General features: G+C 48.2%; 1 protein-coding gene across 1 annotated transcript; it reads right to left on the reverse strand.

The window, feature by feature from the left end:
- Positions 1-2,827: 2,827 nt before the first annotated feature.
- LOC141937931 (E3 ubiquitin-protein ligase RBBP6-like) lies at positions 2,828-10,177 on the reverse strand. The gene is made up of 5 exons (XM_074856274.1): positions 10,012-10,177; positions 7,228-7,327; positions 6,557-6,593; positions 5,420-5,464; positions 2,828-2,998 (listed from the first exon to the last, which is right to left on the reverse strand). Exons 1-5 carry the CDS (start codon positions 10,175-10,177, stop codon positions 2,828-2,830), a joined length of 519 nt encoding a protein of 172 aa, XP_074712375.1.
- Between the last annotated feature and the right edge of the window lie 15,580 nt (positions 10,178-25,757).

A 25,757-nucleotide genomic window follows, 5' to 3' on the forward strand; every position in this document is an offset into this window, starting at 1 on the left:
AACATGACGACCATGCCCACGCGACACAGTGTTTGACCCTGGGTCCTTAAGACAATATAATCATTTTCTCTGTGTGTGAAGGTGTAGAAAGTGCTGTCCAAAGCATCCAAGGCAATGCAAGAGCCTGTTCCATTGCCACTCCGAGTGCTGCTCTTGCAGTGTGAACCTAATGGGCAGTGTTGCACGGCTGCTGCCACAGCATGGGAAAGTGCTCGAGGATGCCCAAGGATGGAAAGCCAGGACAAAAAGGGGACAGCAGGAGCCAAACCTGGTGTAGTCTCGCTCACACTGCTTCTTGGGAGGGTGTCTGGACTAAATCATTTCCAGAACTGCGTACAGGTATTGTTTCAAAGGGAACAAATCTGTTCGCTCCAAAAAAGAGCTACAGAATGAATTATCATGACTGCAGAGTGGACAATGTGGAACCAAGACCTGTGAGTGAAAACAGGGCAGACGCACCCAAAGAGCTGCTCAGCATCTAAGGTAGGAGTCAGACGGAAGGGAGGCTTTTAAGTCCAAATTTGCAATACGGCTCTCCTCCTGTAACTGAAACAGCTATTTCTTGGCCTGGGATACGCCCAAATTCATTTAGTTCGTCCCTTTGTACCTGAAGCCTTTGGACACCCACTACTGCAGTTCTTCCACCAGTGTCCCATGCTCAGCGGCTCAAGCGCTTGAGCCTGCCCAGGACCAGGAGACACACATGGGGCTGCGTGTGACCTGCCCTGTCAGGGCACACCTTGATGCCAACCAGCTTGGGCTTTCAATGGAGCAGACTCTGCCAACTAGGTCAGAGTAATGTGGTTCTGCCCACGTTTGCTGGACACCGTAGCAGTCAGAGCTCTCATCAAGGAACTGGGAAACCAAATTCCTTGCTCTGAAGGAGCTCAAGATGGTGTCTCTTTGCTTTTGCCGGTGTACAGACACTATAGACGCTGCAGCTACATCTACATAAGTACATTGAACAGTTCTAGGGCACCACATCTCATTGCTCTGTATTGTGAAATTGTTATGACAGCATTAGCTTGGGCTACCTAACATTCCGGCTGGCCTCAGTGCATGAGAGGGGTCGTGGGCACCTTTCATCTGCTGGTAAAAATCTAACCCAGAATGTTGTGTACTGTGCCTTTGTGTGATTAGGCATTTGGGGTTTTTTATTTATCTCATTAAGATACTCCTCCATATTTTACCTGCTCAAAAACAAGGTCAGAAGGAATTGTCCTAGTGGTGTGGCTGTTGGGTAGGTGAGTTTTGTCCTTTAGTTAGGTTCCAGTAAGGGTCAAAAGGATGTAGCCATGGTTAATAGCTGAGGGTAATGAGAGAATTTATTTGTGGCTGCGTGAGACTGTGAAAAAGACACCAGGGCATGTTAGTTGCAGTTGAATGAGTATAGGCGTGGTCAGTCCATGAGGAGAAGAACAGCTTAATGCAGAAGTCTGCAATTAATCATTTTAAAATATAAAATGGCAATGACTAGCACTGACAGAACATCCTTCCAGGCTGTAGTCAATATTGTGGCAATCCATCCTCCAGACCTCCTGGCCACAGACCAGCTTCTTTCTTCATCAGCCACAAGGCAGAACTATTGCTTCCCAGCCCCCCAGCCCACAGGCATCATGTCGTTAAACACAATTCTGCATGTAAAATTAAGAAAAATAATTCAAACGTCATCCAACAAAATGCAGGGGGGTGCTAAAGGGAATTCTGAAGGCCTTGTAAGGCACAAAACTATTAAGGGCTAAGACTTAATAATGACCTTGTCATGTCCTTATGGCAGATAATAGCCTAAGATATGTGGCATTTCTTGTATTCTTAACAGGCTCCAGTTTCCAAGCATTTTCAAATAAACACGTGACTGCTGATTTTACTTGTTTGTTAAACCCCCTTATAAATCAGATGAGACATTCAGGCAATTTCCTTCGTACCTGGAGTATGCTATATTCCTTTTTTAACTTAGAAATATTGAGCCGGGTTTTCACAAAAATAAGGTGTGCCTGGGTGACCTGGGGAGGCGTACATGATAAACCAGAGATACCTGCTCTAACATACTGCTTGTGCAGTACTACGCACTGATGGGTGATTCCTTCTTGCTGTCCACCATGCCTCTCCTCAGGCTCTCTCTGACAAAGTTGCAAGGACAGCCTGTTCCCATCTGCCACTCAGCTCAGATCTGGCCCCTTTTCAAAACCAGTCTGGACTTACTGGGAGCATGCCCATAGTAAGACTACGTCTTCCTCTTCCTCCAGTTTGTACCACAAGTTTTTAGTAGGTTTTCATCATCAATCCTTATTTCTGAGAACAATGAAAATGAAAAGAGTTGATCTGCTCAGAGTTTACAAAAAGAAAGTGTTGCTAATTTTAAACTCACAGTAAAAGGCTACCAAGATGTATTTACTGATCACATTACAAGCATAAACTGCGAACTACAGGCATTAAATTAGGAAGTTTTACTAAGCATACTACTGCAAGGGATTATGAACACGGAAACAAATGTTCAATGCATTGCAGACAAACTCTTATTAAACAAATTCACTCAATCCATTTCTCTTCTATACCTTCCATTTTATATAGAGGACAACATATTGTGTGGTTGCTATGGATATTTAATCAAAAGTTTAGCAAAAAAGTCTAATACCCCTGTCCAAGTACCCTCTTTTTTTGTAACTTCTCTACCTTCCTGTCACTTCTCTGCAGTGTGACTGTGCTGCCAACCAGCTCATCTTCCTCTGCATGCCTAATAGTGATAGCTCCGTTTGGAAGAAACACTCCTACAACTGAGAGCCACAAAATTAGAAGAAAACTATTTTCCTTATTATTATTGTTGTTGTTACTCTTCTTCTGCTGCTATCTCTGATGTCCAAGTGAAACTGCCAGGGGTTTTTGAAGAGAATTTAATGCCTGAAGACCAGAAAATTGCCATGGGCAACAGGAGAACAGCTCTGGGGATCATCTTGCATGGATGGTTTGAACAGAGCAGAGGTTGTTTCTGTTGAGTTTCCTGGAGAAACAAGAAGCACATTGATGCGGTGTTAAACACACCTGTAGCACCATGGGTGTGAATAAGGCAGCAATCAAATGAAGATAGAGAGTTTTAATTCTATTGCTGGGGTAACAAAGGCAGCCATTAAAATGGGAAGCAATGCTACAAAACATAAACCAAACCACTTCAGTCTAATCCTTCAAACAAGTATAGTCTCAAGGACTGGTCTCTAAGCAATTCCCAGAGGTTTTAGCTAGAGTTGCAGGCCTCCACCCTCAAGGGTACATGTAAAGAGGCTGCTAAGAGGCTCTGTTTGTCCATTACATAAAGAGTTGTGTAACCAACCCAAATGTCTTTCAAGCGGACTGAAGCTCTGTGTAGAGAAAATTACATTATCCGATATTTTTAAATGGATTCTTGAGCTCCAGAGTATTTGAACGAGAAAATCTCCGCTGTACATTTAATTGAGAGAGATGGATGCAAGTACCAGTGTTTACATTTTGCAGCATTAAAAGGACATACAACTGAAGCGTTGGGGAAGTTGCCTTTGCTCACTGAAATTCAGCTTCAGACACAGAAGCATTAAGAGGAATCAAGCTTTTTATAATTCGTCAGCAAGCCAAAGACTCTTTTCAGTAGAAATTGGACCATCGTGTGCTGTAGGCAGCCCAAACTGCATGTCCCCTGCCTACTCACTTCTTCACGTTAAGTGATTTAACTATGGTCAGCACAACCTGCAGGTTTTTTTCCTGTTTGCTGTGGCCTTCTCACACACAAATTGTTATAGAACCCTTACGCAGAACTAGATCTTCAACTTATCGAAGCCAGCTGATTTTTTGTAAGTAGCATTTGTTCAAATGTTCTCATTACACACTAGTCCAGATACCAGCAGCGTCTAAGGGAGGGATGTAAAGGATACAGACCTCCAAGCACCCATCATTCAGAGCAACCACTCATGGTTTTGATTTTATACGCATTCATTCGCAAAAGCAACCCGCTAGTTTCAACAGTTTATTAAACAGTTGTTTCATAGACACAGCAGTAACATAATCCAGATCGACATCTATGAAACAAACCCATTCCATTACCATCTACAGAAAACTTTACAGATACTTGACCGATTTGTTTAAACCCAGACAGTTTACAAGACACATCCAAACCCCACAGAGCATTACTAGGCACAGACCATAATTCAAATACGGCATTTCGTACAAGGTAATAATAAAGCAGAAAACTTTTCAACACATTGCCTCCGTGCCAAGCTTGTCTGCACTGAGGAGGTTGGAGTATAACAGTCTGGAGCTGCTTTATGTTACGTTCCTGCATTTTTCTGAAATACGTACATTTTCTCCAAAGCTTAAACGTGTACAGCACTTGGACAGTTTTTCACATTTTAGAGTCAAACTTCCCATGAGTTTACAGAACCAAGGACATGTTCAGGGACAGCACTAATGGAGACCAATTTCTTCTGGTGACTACCTTCCAAAGTAACTGTTGACGTTTTTTCCCCAAATGTACACAATTTAATCCTGCAGTGAGAGAGGGAAGAAGAGAGTGGGAAGAGATTTCTCTTTCTTGGAAATGAACTCCAGCCTTTATTTTCATAAGAAAGAACTAGCTCCTCTGCATGAGGCCCTGCCTTCTCCACTCTTTAAGACCAGTAATCTGACTGGCTCGCACTACGCCTTTTCACAAAGCGCAACCACTAGTGCTTTCCCAGACAAAGGTACACACTGTGGAGCAAAAAACACAAGCAGTTCCATAGCAAACCATGGCATTACAACAGCTTCAGAAGGTCACCTCTGCTAATACGCCACACTCACACATTGGTATATTCCTGCAAACAGTTAGGCACATTTACACAATTTACACAGTCTGTGTTCAGACAAATTAGGGTGTGTTGTCCACTCTCCATAGACTACAAGTTATGAAACTGTGCAGCTTTCAGAGAGTGGATCTATACCTGTAGTGACTAGAAACTCAACGTTAGCCACCCAATTGTCCATGTTACAGAAACGCTTCTATTTTGGCTGTTGCAAACCCCCCTGAAATGTCCATAACTTGCAGCCAGTCAAATTCTTCTGTGAAAATTGTGTCAGTCTCCAACACAAAATTATCGAAAGGTCTGAGAAACAGTAAACAGCTCCTGAAGTGCTGTTTCTTTGTGTCTTGAAGATGAGCAATAGTGCAACATTATGTTGAGGGGCTCCCCTTCTATCTTCCCAAACTGGGAACTACTCTTTACGGGATACTATGGAAATATACACACATCTTAAAGTTGAAACCAATACTGTAAATTATTAAAAGTTAAGTTTTGTTCACATCACAACAGTTATCCAGGTATCCATCACCACAAAAGATTTAAAAATATGAAGCAATTGGGTTTTTTGTTGGTGGTAGTGGGGGTTTTTTAAGTCTTTGACAAGAATATACACATACCTTAATGAGCTGGGCCAGGGGAGTAGGTGCAGAAGAGTCCTCAATCTGTTCACAAAAAATTAAACACATATTCAAGTTGTACAATCAAAACATAGCAAAAGTTAACCTCTACCGTAGTCTGAAAGTCTGCACTACATCCTCCGAGTGTCACGGAAAGAGACATTTCCAACCTAATGTAATTGCATTTGTTCAAAACAGACTCCACACCTATGACAGCTTCAGAGGGCCTACCTACGTGGTTCATGAGAAGCAGCTGAACTCGGTGCACTGGGTTTTAGATATTTGCATTTGCAGACAAACTATGAAACTAAACCGCTTCATCGGATAAAGTGGAAAGAACAAATGCAGAGCTTCAGAATACCACTTCAGGGAGCAACAACATTAAAATTCACGGCAATCTCTTAGAGACGTTTATGTACTCAGAGGGGGCCAAACAATATCACTTCAGTCATACAACTTTAGGAACAAATACCCAAGTATTTCAGGACACGGAAAGGAATCTTTTGGCTGCACAGAACTGTCCTCAAAACGTATGGGATACGTTGATTTGGGGATTTGTTGGAACCGCCAAGTCAAAAGTAAGAAACGGTACCAAGCGGAACAGCAATGGTTTCTCAGGGCATTTTGATTACATCTTCCCAAACTGTTAGGCAAAGACAGTATTTAAAAACAAAAGTTAAGTGATACATTGTGAAAATGGCAAAAAATACACTCCAAACAATTTTAATTGCAAGAAACAAAGAACACACAACAGCCTATACAAACTCACATATTACTAGCTCTAGACAGATGGCTGTAGAACATGGCACCAATTCAATTGTGCAAACCTTGAACCTACATGATCTAGAAACGAACCTACGTTATCTGTACAACACAAAGTCATTCAGGAAATCTTCCAGCATATTCAATATGAAACACAATGCATCTCTAGGCACAAATACCAATATTCACATTAGAACTGGGCAAATGATGGCATGACTGTTTTCACTGTGCTGTGAAACAAATACATTGTCTCTACCACATATACTATATCTGCAAAACAGATTAAGTTAATGTTTGGGAGATTACTACACGGCTACATTGTTTAGAATTAAGTGCAATCTGTAGAAAGAAGTGTGAGATTGTGTTTTTACATACTGCTTTTGATGTTCCGCTCGCTGGCTTGGTTCGAGTTCTAGAAGAAGAAAGAAAGGTGATGAGAACTTAGAACAAAGCACTTGTACCCAACCAAAAGCAGGGAAAACAGATTATAAAACCTAAACATCAAAACATTATGTTCTGATAGTCTAGTGAATGTGGAAATTTATTTGTGTACATAAATATCTGTTCTCTCTTGGCACATTCGATACAACTAAAAAAAACCCCCAACCAAATCCCATTTCTAGTTTGTCAGCAATTACTCTAAGACTTACAGCTCTAGAACACAACAGTGCCAGAGGAAGTCCTCAGATATTTTGTCTCTCCTATGTAAGTATCAAAACGATGAAGTCTGTGCTACAGCTTTGTGCTCTTAAATAACCAACCCTCCAAATAGCGACTCTTGCTCTTTCCTCTGTAGCCAGTTTGCAAAAGAGCCAGATTTGAGGCATAAGAATACCTGCCATATCCCACCCCGCCTCCCACAAATGCAAGACACAGTCAAACACTGACAATCAAACTCTTCTGAGAGGGGAACGTGCGTATCTCTCTACCATAAAAGCAATAGAAAGAAGAAAGATACACTCCGAATGCCTCTGTAAACCAATCTCCATACAAAAAGCTAATACACTGCAACCCCTCACAGACTACAATGCTTTATGGGTACTTACATAACTCGTGTTTTGCTGGTAGCTTTAACTCCTCTAACAGGGACTCTTCTAACAATTACCGAGGAGTTCTTAGGAATCAGGGCGTTATCATCTGTGTATTCTGAAAACAACACCAATACAGACGAAAACATTAGTCAGTTTGTAAGAATGTAGATTAAGATGTAATTACAGAGCACTTGAGAGAACCCCTTTACAGACATAATAACAAAATGTTATATGTAACATGGCACTTCTGTCGTCTCAACACACCAACAGTGCCTTTCAACAAGTTGTCAGGTTTGAGAATCAAACAGCAGCAGCAAAACCTTTTCCATTCTTTTCAAACAGTTTGGATGCCAGCAGCAAAATAGTCCCAGAGGTCTCTAAAGGAGAGCCTGCTAATGCATGAGGTTCTTTCCCAACCTAGCTTAAGTTGCTTTTGCTTCTGTTAGGCTACAAACCCGAGAGATCTTTGGAGAGGAACAAACCACAGCAAAGTCTCACCTGCATAAACCAGATTCTAAAGTGTAACCAGCTTGCCCTGCAACAAAGCAGGCACTCGGCTAAAGCATGAAAACTCTGCGCCGTTGCTTTCCGAGCTGTTCACTAAAAATGATTCCCCTGTGCTGCGAGTGCTGGGGACTGACAGAACACAGAAGAGAGCCGCCAGCTCTCTGTTTCTTGGGGCTTCATCCATCGACAGCCACACTGTCAGCTGCTCAGTGCTGTACATGCGAATGCAAACGGAACTGGCAGTGCTGGAATACGGATCACAGAAGCCTGAGGGGTTTTTTGAGCTTGCTTTCACATGTAGGGCAGAACTGGCTCAGACTAAAGTGGCATCTCCTCTCTTAAGCTAATCATCTTGATTGAATAAGCCAAAGGGACATGAATTCTTTCAAATCACTTTTTGCAGAGCAGAGAGACTCAAATGAAATTCATTACGAAGACAAGTCTTCTGAAAAACCTTTTGAAAGCAGTGTGTGCCTGAAGGTCTCCATGCTTTGCCTTGGCTTACACCCTGTTCGAGTTTTGAAGAGGAGGAGCTACCTGAGACACTTTGACTGAATAAGCCTCAAATGTAAAGATCTCTCCATGAGTGTGTCTCAAATGTAAAGACGTCTCCATGAGACGTTTTTATATTGTACTTACACAAGCTGGTTATGACTAAACATTTTAAAGCACCATCAGTAGCCATTCCCTGTGATCTGCCTACAGTTTGAACTATTAAAAGCCCTTGCCTTTGGAGGCCGAATCAGAATGATGGCCCGAAAGCCAAAGATGCTGTGAAGGTACTACTAATGACAGAACCCAAAGCTTTTACAGAGGTCGTACCCTGAAACCAACGCCTAGAGCTCTGCTCAAAGGGAGAATCTCACCATGACACAGCCACCTGTCAGGAAAGGCCTGAGCTGGGACTTTCTGATGTCGGAGGAGCTCAAACAGCACTGAGGCCCAGGCAAGCAACTGGGAGATGAGCGGCAGCTCTGGAAGCCCAAAGCAGCTGTTTCCACCTGCTGAACGGAGTCATACAGAGTGTTCTTTCTGGTCCCGATCACAAACCACGGGACGGAGATTTCAGAGGCACAGGATAAGCAACAGTGGCTCCACAAAAAGGCAGGAGTTTGCTACGCCTGTGCCCAGCTGAGGGTTGTGGTAGGTCTGCAGAGGATTGCAGGTGGCAGCACCTCTCCTCGAGGGAGGCTGTGTATATGAGGACAGCAACCAGTGCACTTATTCGCCAACTCTGCAAGCCTGCCAACGTCAGCTGGAACATGCACAACAGGTGTATGATGCAAAAAGAGGAATGGGTCCTCTTTTCGTATTTTATGACAATTCATTGACCATTAGAAGAGAAGCATTGGCATGTGCCTTCTGAATGGACTGTCCTTGCATGCAGATATATATAGATAGAGAGAGAGGCTTGTTTTCAATCTGCTTGTGAGGTGCACAGGGAGGAGACCTCCAGCCATCTAATACCAGACCAACAGAAAAATTAATTCCCCTTAAAAGTCAATCAGTATGCATTTAAATGGATCAACTGAAAACTGAGGAGTGACAATAACCTGGTGAAGTAAAGGCTTCATTTGCACAGGACACTTATCACGGCACATATTGGTATGTGGGACTTGAAGTATCCCACTTGCTTGGTCACCGAGGCAGAGAATTTGTGGAAGAGGGTTTACAAACAGCGGAGCATGCTGCAGAGTCGGTTCTGTGAAGGGACCTGACACCTATTGGCTTTCATACGTTTATTTTTCCTTTGCCTCAATTAATTGAGTTCATTTTGGTGATGAAATCTGTGTCAATGGTGAAATCTGGTGAAGTCAAACAATGTAGACTTAAAAGTTAACTTTTTTGGTTTTAAATAGGAAAGGACTGAAGCTGGAGTGTTATTCCTGCAGTCCCCAGAAATTTCTGTTTGCTCGCTTTGAATTTAACAGCTGCCAGCTTAGTCTAACAGCTCTCAGACTAAACTGGCATCTGCCAGCAGGAGCCTGTTCCCCGCAGGCAGCAACATCCCGCGTAGCTGTGGGGCCTTGGCAGCTACCAGGAGCTGCGAAGCAGTGTCACTCTGCCTCGCCACGACTCCACATCTGCAGATTGAGCATCGACATCACGCTGTCCCTTCCCACCCCAGTGAACCGCTTGCCCTCCCGGTTCCCCACACGCCGGTGGGACGGGCCCCAGACTGACTCATGCCCCATGGGGACAAGCCACAGAGAGCAGAGTGTGGATCCCGCAGGCCGCGGCCGCCGCCAGCCGGGCAGTGCCTGAGGCCTCGTGCCCGCCGCCCCCACGCACCTTCCTTGGTCTGGGCGTTGGCGATCCGCAGGTCGCAGGTGGCCGCCTTCAGCTTCTGGCGGCCCATGATCTGGCACTTGAGGTCGCCCAGGGAGATGTGGAGGCCGCTGAAGGTGACCGTGTCGTAGCACAGCTGGGAGGAGAACTGGTAATGGACGCACGGCATGGCTGGGCCCGGCGACGCCTGCTCCTGACAGCGTCTGCCGTGCACGGCAGGTGGTATCTGCCAGCCCCTGGCCCCCGCCCCTGCAACGCCTCCGGTCCGGGGCCCTCAGCGATGGAGCTGGGCTGCGGTGGCAGCGCCCACCCGGCTCCTCCTGGCAGCCCGGACCAGCAGATGGGTGATGGGGAGAGGCCCTGCGGCCCCGGCTCAGCCTCTGCTCCCTCTCTCGCGGGCAGCGCTCCCAGGCCCCACCGCTCGCTGGGGCGACTCGGGTGCTCCTGCCTCAGGGCTCCACCAAGGGGCTTCCTGGCCACCAGCAGCACAGACTGCGACTGCCACCGCCACTGCCACTGCAGCGTGTCACCGCAGACTGGCACGGCACTGCCGCGCCCACCCCGCGTGCATTACGGCCCGGCGCATGGTGACAAAAGGCCCGTTGTCCTGTCACCCCCCGGGCCTGTCCCTGCCTGGTGTCCTGCCACCCCCTGGGCCTGTGGTGCCCCTCCTGTCACCCCCTGGCCCTTCACCGCCTGATGTCCTGTCATACCCCGGGCCTGTCACCGCCTGGTGTCCCTCCTGTCCCCCCCAGGCTGTCACCACCCGCTGTCCCCTCCTGCCAGCAGCCAGCCAGGGCAAGGCAGCCTGGGGGAGAGGCAGCGGGCTTTGCCATGTGGCACTCAGCTGCCGGTGCTGCCGGGCCGGTGAAGGCAGGGGACGTCTCCGGGTGCCTGAGAAAGGCCCGGCACCGCCTCCTGCCGCCGCCCCGCTCCCCGCTGATGGGACAGCCCCTTGTTTCCCGGGCAGAGAGGGGCCGCCAGCCCTGCATGCGCTGGGAGGGGCCGGCGCCGGGACCGGGGCCGGTCGGGGCCGGGCGCTCTCAAGTGGCCGCCACGGGGCCTTTCTCTGGGGCTCCCACCGACGATGCGAGGCCGGGTCCGGCCCCGCGCCCGCCCCGCGCCCGCCCCGTGCCCGCCCCGCACCCTCTGATCCGCCCCCGCCGGGACACGCTGAGCCGCGGCGGCTCCAGCGGCGCGGGCCGGGGACCGAGAGCAGCGGCAGCGGTGGCGGTGGCGCTGTCCGTGGCCGTGGTGCTGGCGGCCCGGTGCGGCCGGCGCCGCGGGGACAGTGAGTCGGGGCTGGGGGCGCGGCCGAGGCGGGCGGCGGGGCCCGGGCGGCGGCGGCCCCGCGGCGGGAGGGGCCGAGGCGGGCGGCGCGGGGCGGCCCCGCCGCACTTTGACCCTTCGTAGCCGTGGGGGGGGCGGCTGCCGCGCCAGGCCGCACCGCGGGGCCGGCGGCTGGGGCGGCTTGGCCGGGGCCTGCGGCGCCGGGAGCGGGGCCCGCGGCCCTCCCGCGGGGAGCGGCTCGGGTCACCTTCGTCCCGGGGCCGGCGTGTTTGGCCCCAAACGGGGCCGCGCGGAGGGAAGGGCTGGGTGGCGGCTGCGGCGGGAGCTGGGACAGTGCCTGGCCAGGCTGCAGCTCCCCCCGGTTCGCCTGAGGATTGACCCTATGGCGCCTCCTGAGCCTCCGGGACTCTCGCTTGAGCGGGCGCGGTACCGGCGAGGGTCTGGCTGTGCCGCCCGGGGCCGGGGATCGGGGTGGGGAAGGGCACGGCCCCCCCCGGCCCTGCTGCTGGGAAGGGGCTGAGCCGCGGCGCCCGACCCCGCTCTCCTGGGCCGCTTTCAGACCCGGCTCTAGTTACAGAAGGGTTTAGCGAGGCGTGGGGCTGGGGGGTTTGTCTTTAACTGCGGGAATGCTTCGAGGGAGCCGTTCAAATCCACAGGTGTTAAAGGGGGATGAAGCTCGGAGGTCGGGATTGGAGTTTGAACGGGGTCTGGTAAAGTACAAGACCCCATAAAGGTGTAAAGGTGGTGTACTGGAGGTCACGAGCTTGCTAAATCCAGGCTGACATGAGTTTCAGCCTTACAAGCTGTTTTGATGGGTCACGTCAAATACACTTGCTTAGCAAATTATTCTAGTTAGAGGTTTTTGAATGATGTTCACAAATGTTTTTTAATAAAAGGAAAGCATTTATCTGAAGAGAGCTGACTGGGTACGTAAATCACCTGTCCCACAGACAGCCCCATACCCCTGTCAGCTTTCCCTTCGCAGAGGCAATAGCAGGTTCCAGTGCAGACAGTGCAGTGACGGCTGGTTTTGAGCTGTGTCTGCTGTTCAGAGAATAAAGCAGGCTGTACCCTTAAGACAGCCCCTTTTTCCCAGCAATCGGACAAGTTACATATTTCAAAAATAGCCCAGTTTCTTCCTCGTACATGTTTTTACGTTAGAAGCCTCGAGAGAGACCAGTGGTACGGTTTTGACTTGGGCGGGTAAGTTCCAGCTGGCAAAGCATGTCCAAACCTGCCCCTTGCCAGCAGAGAAGTGGAAAAGGGAGTTGACAGACAGCACTAATGATAAATGCGTATACACCTCCGGTCCAACAGTTCCTAATCTGAAAACGTTATTATCACTACTACAGTGAAGCTTCTTATTTATTTATGTATTTATTTATTTAAATCATGTTCGGCTTTTTTGGGTTGCAGGTGTGTTTACGATCTTAACTCCCTAATCTTTGCTGTACTGCTACGCGGTGGGAAAATAGGCTCGACAATTCATGGATGGAGAAACAGCAGCAATGCACAAGATGCCAAAACAAAGTCTGGGAGGCATGGCAGTATGCGTCGTGTTTTCTGTTTGTGTTTTGAACTAATGAGGCGAGCGTGATGGTACAGCAAACTGGGCTTCCTAGGCCAGACTGTGAGGTTATAGATGCCTTTGGCACTAAAGAAAGCGACCTCCGTGAGAGGTTTGCCCTCAGTTCAGCAGCGCGGTCTGGAGCAGTGAGAGAGAACAGGCAGCTGAGATGTTGTTGGAGGGGCTGGAGGTTTATAGACACTTTTGAGTCTGTATCTCAGTTTGCTTCACTGCTCAGATCTAAATGGCTGAGGTGGAAAACTGAAGTTTAAAAATTAACACTTCAAAATCAGATTTTTGAATGTTTATTAAACTATTGCTGCAGTAGGCTAGAAGCTGTGTTACAGCTTCTCCTAACCTGTCACTTGACAGGATGTTTTCCTCTCTCAGCAGTTATCCCAAGAAACACCAAAAGCCCTTTTTCCAGTTTCCTAACTACCACTTCTGAAAGTCAGCCTTACACAGAATTGCAAAGCTTTTGACTTGACCAAAATGAGTGTAATTTTTCTTAAATAATTTGCTTATTGAAGTGAAGTAGGCAGCGAACACTATAAAAATGCAGGATTAACTAATAGCTTAAATGGTTTGTGATCTTTCTGTGTAGTGCTGCGTTATTCTGGTCTTCCTTGATTGTTAAAGGGCCAGAGCTCTGAAGCAGCGAATCGTTGAGGTTTGGTATCCACATGGTTTACTATAAACAGGCTTAAGTTCCAGCTCTTCCCCTGGTTAGACTCAGTCTTGAAAACCAACCTCTGACATCAGATCTAGTTTCTTCATTCAGTACTTTAAGGCTGTTACCGAACTAGTTTGCTGAAGAGGCTTTGGTATCTTGGGATTTTGTTTGTTTGTTTGTTTCTAAAAAGCAAGCCTTGCAGCTTTTTTTCCTTGGGGATCTGATGAAACATGTCTGTAATGATGTTTTGGGTGTTTTTCAGTTACTCTGAATAGCTTGGTAACTAGGGATGGAGGAGTGTTTCCTCTCCTGCAGCGTAATGCTGTGCTGCTGACATGGAGCCTGTTTCTGCTGAAATTTGGGAATTTATGTTTAGTAGAGATTTTGCCAGTAGTTTGACCAGCAATAGCTTTGGGCCTATGACTGGAGAATCAGTTTGAGATTTTGCTTTTCCTGAAAGCTGATTTATGTGGGTTTTTTTGAGACCAGGTTGTCTGCATTATAATTGGCTGCTCAACTTTGCGCTCCTTCTTCTGGGATCAAACCTGTGTAGCCTTCATACTGAATTGTTGATTAATTCCCCTGCCCCTGCATCACACTATGAAGAGAAGTTGTGGAAAAACACTTAATTACTTTGCTTAAAACTGCTTCTTTTTGTCTTGGTAACAATAAATTTCTGGGGTGGCTTAAGCAGCTTCTGCATGAACAGAAGATACAAACTGCTGAAGAGAACTCAAAAGCATGAAAACCCTCCAACAAAAAAAGCGTATTTGCTTTCAGATACTCTTAACTTCTTACTCTTCTCCTTGATCCTTGAGGTGGTTGACAAAAGGAGCTCAGACACCGTGGTGGTATTCCTCACTTAAAAAGTAAACTGAAGTAGAAAATGAAAAATAAGTCTTAAGTGTCATTTTCTCTAACTTTGGAAAAATCTGTATAAACCCTTTTAATCTTTGTACATTTAGAATTATATTAGCCTTTTATTCAGTTGCTTGTTTCAGAAAAAAACCCCTAATTTGCTTTAAATGTCTCCTAAGTTTCTATTCCAGGCTAACGTTGGCATCTGCCGTTGCCTTCCGTGAAGAGGCCTTGTGCAGAAGCCCCCAGTACTGGAACCCCTTAAGCCCAGCAGACAATGCGCCAGTTTATTACGTTGCTGTTGCTCGGCTTTCAAAGCAGCAGAGTTTGAGTAACCCGGGTCACATCCTGGTGTGCCAGGATGCGTAGAACCTCCTGTTTGGTCTGTGCTGGCAGCACTAATGACAAATAACGCGTTCTGCATGAGAGCTGGTGAAAAATACGAAAATATTTCTAAAATGCAAACAGCTGATGGACTGTGGCTGTGTACTTCCAGCTCTGGTAGATTGATATGGTTATTTAACACTTCAAGATGCTTTGCTGTTTACTCCCAAGCTTCACTTGCCTCTTTTTAGCTGCGCTCCTGGAGCAGGGGGAGCTCTGTGGATTAAGGGGTTGTCTGGGGGCCAGCTTGTGGCCAATTTCTAGTGACTTACCTAGTTCTAGTCAAAATGATGAAAGACTCAGGTAATTATGCTTCGTGTATAGGTGCATTTTGTGGCCTTAAGCCACAAGAACAGCCTAGAGCTTTTACTCTCGAAGTAATTCTTAGTCTGTCGAGTTGAGCTGTATGTTTTGACCTTTCCTTAAGGTCAGCTGTGCACATTCAGATTACTCGAGGTAGTACTTTATCCTCTGCTATAGCCATTGGCCGTGGGTACCACCTCAGCTTGCTGTGTTTGGCCTGTGTGCTCAACAAGCAGTAAATAAGAAGCAAGCTGTTGGATTTTGCATTTCTCAGGTAGCTTTAGCTGCACCGGTGTCTTGTACATTGAATTTCAGTGTTAAAGTTTTATTTGCCCTTCGGTTGTTTCTCCTTTCATGAAGAAACCACTGGCCTGCCCTGTCGCACACTTTCTTCCTTGGAAATACCTATCTTAATTATCTAAAATGAAATATTTAGAGTGCTTAAAAGTGTTGCTCTCCCAGTTCTTTTAGCCCACGGTTGGGATGTGCAGCAAGACAGCTTTCTGCCTTACTTCCAGTTTGGCTGCAGTTTTTTATGGAGCAAAGAGGTTGCCAGTAGTTGGTCATCAGATTTCCTTTCCCAGTTTTAAAAAGTTGATCTTTGAGGCACTGTGTGCATTAGCTTTTTCTTCCAGAAAGCAATTTATGAAACGACTGGGATATAGTGACAGAAAATCCCACTGGGCAATAACATTGCTTCAAATCCTATATTAGTGTTGCCAGATTTATTGATTTTTTTTATTCCAGTGGAGCAAATTTTTGAATAATCATTAAGATGTTTGCATAGAATTTATTTGTAACCCACACAGCAGTGGTCTGTGTAAAACCATGAGGAGTCAGACAATTGTCACTATTAAACATTTGTCTCTACCTCAGTTTGGTAAGGCCTGATTATTGTTGGGTGATTTCTTGAAGCTGTGGCATAGTAATTTTATAGTCGGTGAGCTTTACATACAGTGACAAAAAGAGCAAAGATCCTCTGTTTTTAATTCTTAGGGGGCAGGGAGACAGGGTTGGGCTGTCTCAGCTGTAGTCGAAAGAGAATCCCTCAAGTGGATGCAGTCTTAAAAAGATAATCATTAAAAAAGAATCCCCCTGAACAGGACAGGGGAGCGGTTGTTTTGCAGCGTTGTGTTGCCAAGCAGGTTTGCCTTTCCACAGGCTTCTCCCTTGAACATCAAGGTCCAGCTGTGTATTTCTATGAGGTTTGGTTTGAAAAGGGTTATCACCGGGGCTTTTGTTGTGCTCTACAGGCATGGGGCCCTGAATTTCTTTCTTGATTTCTTACCTGTGCTTAGAGTTTTAAAAAATATTTCCCCATTCAAACTTTTTGCTTTCCGTCTTTTCCTTTTGCTGGTGCCTGGATTCATATTATTCTGTTTACCTTCTAATTTATGCTTCATGTAATTGTTCGCTTTGCCAGGTCTTTGGGTTACTGGTTCTACTAAATAAACTGTCCAGGTAGTCAAGGCAGGGAGATTCACAACCTTGGGAAAATAATAACAAAAAAGCCCAAACTCCGAATCTGACCAGAATGCTTACAGCAAAAATTACTAGTGAGTAAATTACTCCTGTCAGCAAAGTCTGGGCAAGAGTGTAGGCTGTACTCGTGCATGTGTCCAGCTTTTTCTGCTCTCTTCCGCAGCACTACCGTTTCCTCGCCATTACTCTTTTCCTATCTTCCCCTCCCTGCGTAACCATTCTAAATTACTTTCTCTGATCCACTGGCATTAATTGCACAACCTGAGATGAGGTAGGTGTGCTGCTGGCAATATCTAAAGAAAACAGACTCTGTTGCATAGACATCTCTTACTTTTGTAAACGCCAAATGACGTCTAAGAACTGGTGTTACAACTGCTGTTGTGATAGAGGTAACATCCAGAAACTCAAGATGGCAGAAAAAGTTATGAAATACCCCTTCAGTCTTATTTTGTAATCCTATACCAGGGAATGTTCCCCACAGTACATTTCTTAGCACTTGAAGCATGCTTTACTGAAAGGGACCTGGCTGTGAATTCTGAGTGTAGCCTTATATTCTTGTGCGGTTGGACAAAACTGTGTATTTAGATAACTAAAACAATTACCTTGTATTAAATAGATAAATAACATTGTTCTTTGCCTTCCAGTCTGCAGAAGAATGGACATTGCCAACATCTGACCCGGCTGAACGTGCTTGAGAACTGCACTGTGATTGGGGGCCACTTGCAAATATTGCTGATGTTTAAAACCAAGCTGTCGGGGGAGGCAGCAGGTCTGCCACCAGCCTGATTGAAGAAGAATTTAGCCTTGATGAAATTCCAGTGTATCCATGAGGGGCCGGAAAGTCCCAAGAAGAGCTGAACAAGCAAGATAAGAGGAACTGTGAACTGAGAAACAGCACGAAGAAGCTGCAGTTTTGCACGTCTACACAAAGCACAAGGAAGAAAAAGAACTAGCCAATAGTAATGTTGAGAAACAACTTTATGACCCATAAAAAGAGCACATGGTATTGTAATGAGGATATATAAGAACAACGTGAATAATAAACTTTAGAGACATTGCTTGCACCAGTTTTTGTTGTCGTGTCTGTCTCTACCGTGACACCAAGCCTGAAGATTTGCATGAACTCAGCTTTCCTAAACTGACTATGATTACAGACTACTTGCTTCTTTTTGGCGTGTATGGCCTCGAAAGGTTAAAGGGACTTTTCCCCAACCTCACTGTGATTCAAGGAGCTCATCTGTTTTTTACCTCCGTGCTGGTCATTTTTGAGATGGTTCGCCTGAAGGAGATCTGCCTCTGTAACCTGATGAACATTACTCGAGGCTCTGTGTGGATGGAGAAGAACAATGAATTATGTGACTTGTCCACGATCAACTGGTCAAGGATTTTAGATTCTGCAGAAGATAATTACATCGTGGCCAAGGATGACAAAGAAGAGTGTGGAGATGTGTGTCCAGGAGCTGTGAGAGGGAAGAGCAGCCGTCCACCTACTGTGATAACTGGCATTGTCATTGAACACTGCTGGACCCACGATCGCTGTCAGAGAGGTGAGTCTGGGGAGTGGTGTATGTCAGCTGTGTTTTTGCTGTCTGTTTTTAACCTGTCAGACCTGTGGGAGGGCTAATAGGTGCCTATTAACCTGCTACCTTTAAGCACAGCTTCCTAAAAGCAAGGCTCAAAATTAATGTGAGTTGGGTGAAGCAAGGACCTATGGGATGGGGCTGTTTTAGCAGTTCTTTCACCTGTGTGAATAATGTATCCAAGCATGATGTCTTTGGTTTCTTTGGAAAGTTAGGGAGTGCCTAAAGCTCGCAAGTTTAACTGACTGTGAGTGTATCTGGTATCTTGTGTAGTATTTAAAGTGGTATTAGTGTCTCTGGTGGCGTTTGGGTAGGGAAATGAAAGTCCAGATTGCCTGAAAGGCTGCAGCAGGCAGAAACAGAGCGGGGGAGAAAAGTCTGGTGGAATAAACCCAACTCTGTAAAGGTGCAGTTACATTTTTACTGAAACATTACTACTGTAAGAAGCTGCAAGGCCTGTGGATGAGTGAGCAACGTTTGCACAGAGCAAGAAGCTGGAAGCCAGGTCAGACCTGAAGGGAAAAGGAGAAGGAGGAGAGAGGACCTGGGTGGGGGTTGCCTGCAGCAGGAGTCCTGGGGAGGGTGAAATAACTGGACTTAGAGCCTGGGGTTTTGTTCAGGGGAGAAGGTGTGTTCAGAAATCTGGCTGCTGCTGCAACCCCTGAACTCCAGTTCTTAAACTGTATTAGCGTTGCTTTTAATTTCATACAGCTTTGTTTTTTCCAAACTTGGAACTGACCTTAAGTTTAGTTTTACTTATATATTTACTTTGATTGCTGTTAAATCTGACTGACAGGGAGCAAAGTGAATTGAGGTAAACCTGACACATTTAGAGCTGTCTGTCTCTCTGGAGGTAGTGCATCCAAAAGAGGCAGCGTGTCCTAAGATGAAATGAGGAAACTTGCGGGCTGGAGAGAATTTCTTGCCAAGCTTTAAAGGCAACTCTCAGTGTTAAGTGCCAGATTTGAGAAGGAATTCCTACCGGTATGCATAAACTAATGAAATTACTGTGGTTTCCCCTCTGATACTCCTCACCCCAAAATCGTCTAGCTTCCTTTTAGAGAAGGTGATTGTTTTTGTTGCCACAATAACAGGGTATGAGCAAGAAGATTCAAACGTGTATGTGTGTTCCTTTTTTAAAATGAAAAAGAAGGTTATAAGGCATTTTAGTTTGTAAACTCTTCTGGTATATAGTTCAGCAGCACTGAAACCTGACTCCTTATACACTCGTTTTTTATGCTTTCCATATTTCATAACGTTAAAGATCTAACTGAAACTTTTTCTGTGGCTAGACCATTCATAATGTCCCTCATTCGTGTGAATTTTCTGGGGCTGTGCTACAGCAGGCTGGAATACATGGTTTCTCTCTTTTCTATGACTGCCTATTTCCATGAAACCTGTAGGAATGAAATATTTTTACCACTGGGGCAGAAATCTCAGCTCCTGAGCCTCTCATACAAATTCAGCTAAATTTACTGGAGGGTACCCGTGCAGTATCACACGCTCTCTTAGCTTAGTTACCTAAGGAAGACAAGCTTGTAAGTCCATTTGACTTGAATTTGAAATTGAAATTTGAATTTGAAAATTATTTCTAGAGTAATTATATACAGATGGTCCCATCTGGTTTTCTGTGTTCCTTGTAGAAGATTTAGAGAAGCAATGCTCCTACATATTTGGGCTGTAGTTGATGTGCATTTTCAAAACACTTAACAAGCCACACTTACCTTTGTTTTGCATGTAAAGATTTGTACTCTTATTTATTGGTAGCTGGTGCTCAGCAAGCTGCTCTCTGTATTATATTGTGCCTCGTGACACCTGCCTGGATGCCTCTCAAGTTATTTTAACAGCTTGAGTAGTCTTTTAGAGCTTTATGAGTTTTTTGAGTAGTCTTTTGAATAGTCTTTAGATTTTCAACACACATGCACACTAGTAACTGTGGTGGAGATTAAGTGGAGTTTATTTAGTGAACCTGTTCATCTCTGTTTGCTCTGTTCTCTGCTCTTGTGCCACCCATAACGTATCCTTAGCATGTGTAATTTTTTTCTCAAGATTATTAAGCGCTTGTGTGAAATGTACTTTGGCTTTCCTCAGCCTGAAAAGCCTCACAGCAACTCCCTGAACCGAGGGTATGAATGTCATGAAATCTTTCCTTCTGCATTTTTGCAGCTTATCTGGGAATCTTCAGCAGTTAATTCTGTGCTGAAGTTCCCATCTCTCTGGTTTTAAGTGTATTCTCCTCCTTTATGTTTGCTCTTTGGCTTTTAACCAATGCTGGAATGAAATGTAGCAATTTCAGTATCATTTTCTTGGGGGAGGTTTGGTTTGGTGTGTTGTTTGTTTTAACAACAACAGGTTATTTGTACCCCTGGTTTGTTTTATAGAACTTGGTGTAGAATCTCCTGGTTGCTATTTTTTGTTTTGCATCTCTGGATGGGAAGTTGTTGCTGTCTAATCTGAGAGCGCTGCTGCCCTGGGACTGTGGGCCAGGATATTTTGTTTGCTGTTTTGTCCACCAGAAAAAATTCTTCAAAAATCTTAAAGAATATGTAAATAACAATAGTTTTGATGTTACAGAGTGTGTGTCAGTCTCACAGTTGCTGTGTCAAGACGCTGGGACGTGGCAGGCTGTGGGTGAGGGTCTGTTGCCCCTCGGGCCGTGCACCACCAGAGAGGTGACCAAACCACCGCCACCCCATGCTGCGGGGACAGGCGGGTCCTTCAGGCACCCTGGGCCCAGTGGTGACCCAACGAAGCTGTTGCTACCACCAAAGCTGCGCTTCACCCTGGACCCTCTGCGGAGCGGGGCTGTTAAGCCAGTAGCCACACCCCGAGCTCACGGGGCACACACAAACTCCCGCAGCCCTCAGCAGAGGCAGCCGGCACCCCGGCCCTGAGGGGCCTGAGGGGCCTTAGAGGTCTGAGGGGCCTGAAGGGCCCAGGCCCAGCCGCCGCTCCGGCTGAGGGGGCCCGCGTGGTCCGCAGCGTCGGCTGTCCTGACTGGCTGGGGCACCCGGGGCCCCTCGCAGGAGAAGGGGGGATGTGACCAGCTCGGCCGTGGCTAATGGCCACCTGCCCACAAGATGGCACCCACGGGCTGAGGCGCAGGGGCCCAAGCTCGTTCCTGTCCCCATTCCATCCAGTTCATTCTGCTTCTCCTGGCTGGACTTACTACTTTCAGCCTCATTGTTTGAAACAGGGATTACCTCCCTGTACATGTCTCCACTGATGCCACGACTGATCTATCACACTAAGGAGATGCAGCTTCCATTTTGGTACAAAAAATAATTTTCCTCAACTTTTGTATAATTTTTGCACTTTGACAATGATCCAAGCATAAACTTTTTTTCCAGGGTGAGGAACGAAGACTGCCCAGCAATAACTCCTCTTGCATCATGTTAGCAATACCAGTCGGTAGCCGAGTTTATCTGCCAGGTTCCTGTGTATAAAAGACTGCGTTCAGTGGATTTGGACAGCTGAATTCAGACAAACTTGCAATTACTGGTTTACTCAGTAATGAGACACGAGGAATTCCTAACAGCGTCAGAGTAAAGGAAGAAACTATTGCAGACCGAAACTCCTTTAGCGGGTATTCTGTCTCAGAGTCAGATCAGTCACGCAACATGCAATCAAACTTTTGCCTAAGACACCGCCACAGGGACAGAAAAGCCCAAACCAGAACCCAATAACCTGACTAACTGCCAGTACTTCAAATTTTCCGTATGTTTATGACACGTATATTCTGCCTCACGTATCTAATTTTGACACCTATTTTCATGGACTCTATGTGGCACACTGGAAGAATGTTCTGTCCTCCATGAACTGATCTCTTTCCTGTTTTTACAGTGCTTTCTCAAGGACGAGGGAAGGGCATGTTCATCCCCCCATGGGCCTCGTGCCTCCCTCTGCTGTGCAACCAAGAGAAAAGCACAGGCGTGCAGAAACCGAGATGTCCAAGATCCTGATACTGTGAAATGTTACTGTGGGCCAATCTGGAGCATACTGCCCTAGCATCCACACTGCTTAGAAGACAAATCTTACCAAGAGGTTCATTTTACATGGATGAGACATTTGATACTGAAAAAAACGCAGCCTGATGGTGGCTGAGGCAGCGATGGTTTGGCAAAGGCACCCAACCTGCGCTGGGGGCGTCTTGGGAAGGAATTAAGAGTATGGACAGAGTGATGCCCTGCAGCCTGTCCTGGCTGTTCGACTGGCCGTGGACAGTTAGTGGAGGTCGGTGCCTGCGCACAGAAGACACGTGGGCAAATGGTAGGATCGGGAGATTGTCCTGTCCCACTGTGACGGGAGGGCGGTGGTGCAAGCAACAGCCCTGTGTGTGGCACACAGTGGGGAAAGGGCAGGAGCTGGTTGTGAAAATGTGTTCCTAAGTTGTATTTTGGGGAGCCAGGGAGTAATCTAGCCATCACCTCTTCCCTGCCTGCCATGGACGCAGGTTTTCCTTACGTGGCTTAAGCAACAGCCAGTCCCAAGGCCAGGGGAGGGCACCGGGGGCACTTAACATCAAGAGGCTTCCCAAGACCCCAACCTGCAATTGGAACGGCACTGGAGATGTTCCCAGCATGACAGAGTTGGGTTTCAGGGCACACACACGTCTCCTTGTCCCACATTTCCTGTTGGCACAGCCGGCACGCCCCAGCATGATAACTGTGATGAGGCCCGTGGGCGTTCATGTCAACTGCTGAGCTGCTCCCTGGGACAGGGACATTGATGCCGGAGCATCCATCAGTGCCTCGGCCACCAAAGCAGAAGTGGGAGAGCTCTGGTCAGAGCTCTGACCCTTGGGTCTCGCCTCTGCTGAAACCAGTCGTTCCTGCACGCCCAAAACCAGGAAGAAGTTGTTTCCCATGCAGTCCAGGGCACCGAGGGAGGGTGAGGATGGGTTCATGACTGCATAGAGGACAGTGTTCCCCTGTCAGAACCAGTCCCGCCCTCTTGATTTCAGGTCACCGCTCTCCTAAACCAAAGCCCCTCAGAGGCAGGGGCAGAAAGCTGACAAAGCCTCTCCCAGGGAGTAAACACCAGTTTGCCTCGGGAACTGCTTCTCTGCACGGTGCTGGGATGAGATCTGTTAACAGCCCCGTTCTGCATATGTGTGTCTGAGTCTGTTCTCACAGCTCCCGTGGAAGTAGCTGGGCTCCTCTGAACGCCAAGGCACGGCCGGAGGAGGCAGGAGTCTGAGTGATAAAGCAGTGCTTCGAATGCTGTTTTCTGGGAGAGAAACAATCGGGCATCTACCAAGGAGCTCGTTGCCCTGATTCCTACTGCCATGGAACGTGCCAGCTGCTGAAACCAGCAGCAGAAAGGTCAGAGCTCTCTGCACCCTCTTGTTGAAAGTTCTGCACGATGACAGTGTCACAAATCCGCAGGCCATGTGTGCAGGGAAAAGCAGCTAGCAGGTCAGATGCGAGTGCTGCAGCACTGCTGCTGTCAGCAGCTGTTGAGCACGAGCAGCGTGAGAAACAGGGGAGCTCGGGGGGTTATTCAGCCCGTTCCTTGGCAGGTCACTCCCTTCCACAGCGGGCTTCTTCACTGCCTCCAGAGACGCCCGAAACTGAGCCCTGTGCAGACACACGCGAACACACGGGCACAGACACCTCCCGCAGGACAAACATCTCCCCACCTTGGAGAGGTTCCTGCTGTGTCATCCTCTGTGGGGTGCAGAGACAAGTGCTGGAGGGGGCAAGGTTACAGCTCACCCCGACCCTTGGATTGCCCAGTCGGGTCCCCATCGGACCTGCGGCAAACCAGCTTCCCCTCCTGCCCGCTCTGCCTTCGGCATCTTCTGCATGGCGGGTGGGCGGCTGCAGCAGGATTTTCTGCAGGAGGAGGCACCATGGGCATGGCCCTGGGGCTCCGGGGGCCCGTGGCCATGCCCCCCAGCAGGCGAGTGTCACCCACAGTGTGGCAGGTGGGACAGGGAGAGGCACCAGGAGAAGGGGGAGAAAGCAGTACCCAGAGATGGGGTCAGACAAACAGCGATTTATTGACTTTTCCTTGAAAAAAGACTTGCTACAGCCCTGCTAGTGCTGCCGGTGGGGCGGCCTCTTGCAGGGCTGTGGAGAGTCCTGGGGCCCGGGGGCCATCCTCTTCAGGGGGCGCTGGGACCCCCCAGTTGAGCGGTCCCTTCCATGGCCAGGAGCAGAGGGGGCTGTGGCTGCAGCCCTGGGCAGAAGGACCTGCCACCGCCACCTGCCCCGGCTCCTCCTAGGCTGCTCCTGCTCTGCCAAGGTGGGAGCAGATGGGGGGCGGCCGGGACCCCCGCGGAGGGTGGCCTCCGAGGTGCCGGCTTCCTCCTCTCCCCGTCGGACCCTGGAGAGCTGCTGGAGGAGGACGGGTGGGAGGGGGGAGTCCCCCACCGGGAGCTGGTGGGGCTGGGGCTGGTGGAGCTGGAGCCAGCCCTAGAGCTGTCATCCTCTTCCCACACAGAATGGTTGTGCAGCTGCCCCCGGGCGTCCTGGCTGCACTGATCCACAATGATATTGATAACGCCGTGGACCAGAGGTGCTGCACATTCCCCAAAGTCAGGCTGCAGCACCTGGACCATGGCCTCCGCAACCAGGCTGCTGATGCACAGGGTGTGCAGGATTCTGGCCTCTGCATGACGTGCCTGCCACCAGCAGGCCCCACATATTGCCTGCAGCTCCTGACACAGCCAGGGCAGCAGCACAGCTTGAAGAAGATACCACTATCTCTGGAAGAGTTGTACCCAGACCTCAGGCAGGATGCCACCCACTGGCTCTGCCTCTGGCCCTGCAGTCCCCTTCTCATCTGGGGACAGTGTCCCCTGTGGAGAAGGTGCAGGGGACGCCACAGGGCAATGGGGGCTGTTTTGGGCCGGGCGGCTGGGAGCTGTGCCTGCCTGGCTGCTGATGTCTGGCAACTCTTCTGGGTCTCTGATGACACAGCTTAGCGATTTTCTCTAAACAGATGAAAGCAGACCTTCTCTACTGGTCGACTGCAGAGTGGGCACTCTGGCTTCCTGTGTACCCAGCGCAGGATGCAGCCCAGGCAGAACCGGTGACCACAGGGCATCGTGTAAGCGTTGTTACGTGGCACATCACGGCAGATGGGGCAGATCTGCTCTGTCTCTGTGGCCATGTTCATGTGCCGCAGCAGGTTGGGGAGAGCTGAGGAGGAGGAGCTGGTCCGCCTTGCTGGTGTCACACACTGCAAAATGGAGAAAGGCGCTGGTCACTTGCTGTCCCGGCAAGGGGAGGGGAAGGGAGGAAGAAATGCCCAGGCCCCTCGTGAAGGACACCCTCCGGATCCCCGAGCCCCTTCACCCACCCTGGCGGGACGCTTCCCCGCACAGCTCACCTCCACTGCCGCAAGCACCCAGCGGTGCCCAGCTGCCTGACGCAGGCAGGGCCGGGGAAACCCAGGGGATGGCTCCAGGACGGGCACCAAGAGCTGCCGACAGCAGCCCCCAAAGCACCACCCAGCACCGGGAGCAGCCTCGCTCGACCCTCCAGACCTCGCAGGCACGCTCGGCAGGAGTCCAGGCACAAGCCAAACTGGACCGGTTTCTGCCGGCGCCCGAATATAAGCAGAGAGGGACATGAGGTCACGGTCCATCGCTCGCTGACATCAC

The sequence above is a fragment of the Strix uralensis genome, chromosome Z, assembly GCF_047716275.1.
Source record: "Strix uralensis isolate ZFMK-TIS-50842 chromosome Z, bStrUra1, whole genome shotgun sequence".
Taxonomy (NCBI): domain Eukaryota; kingdom Metazoa; phylum Chordata; class Aves; order Strigiformes; family Strigidae; genus Strix; species Strix uralensis.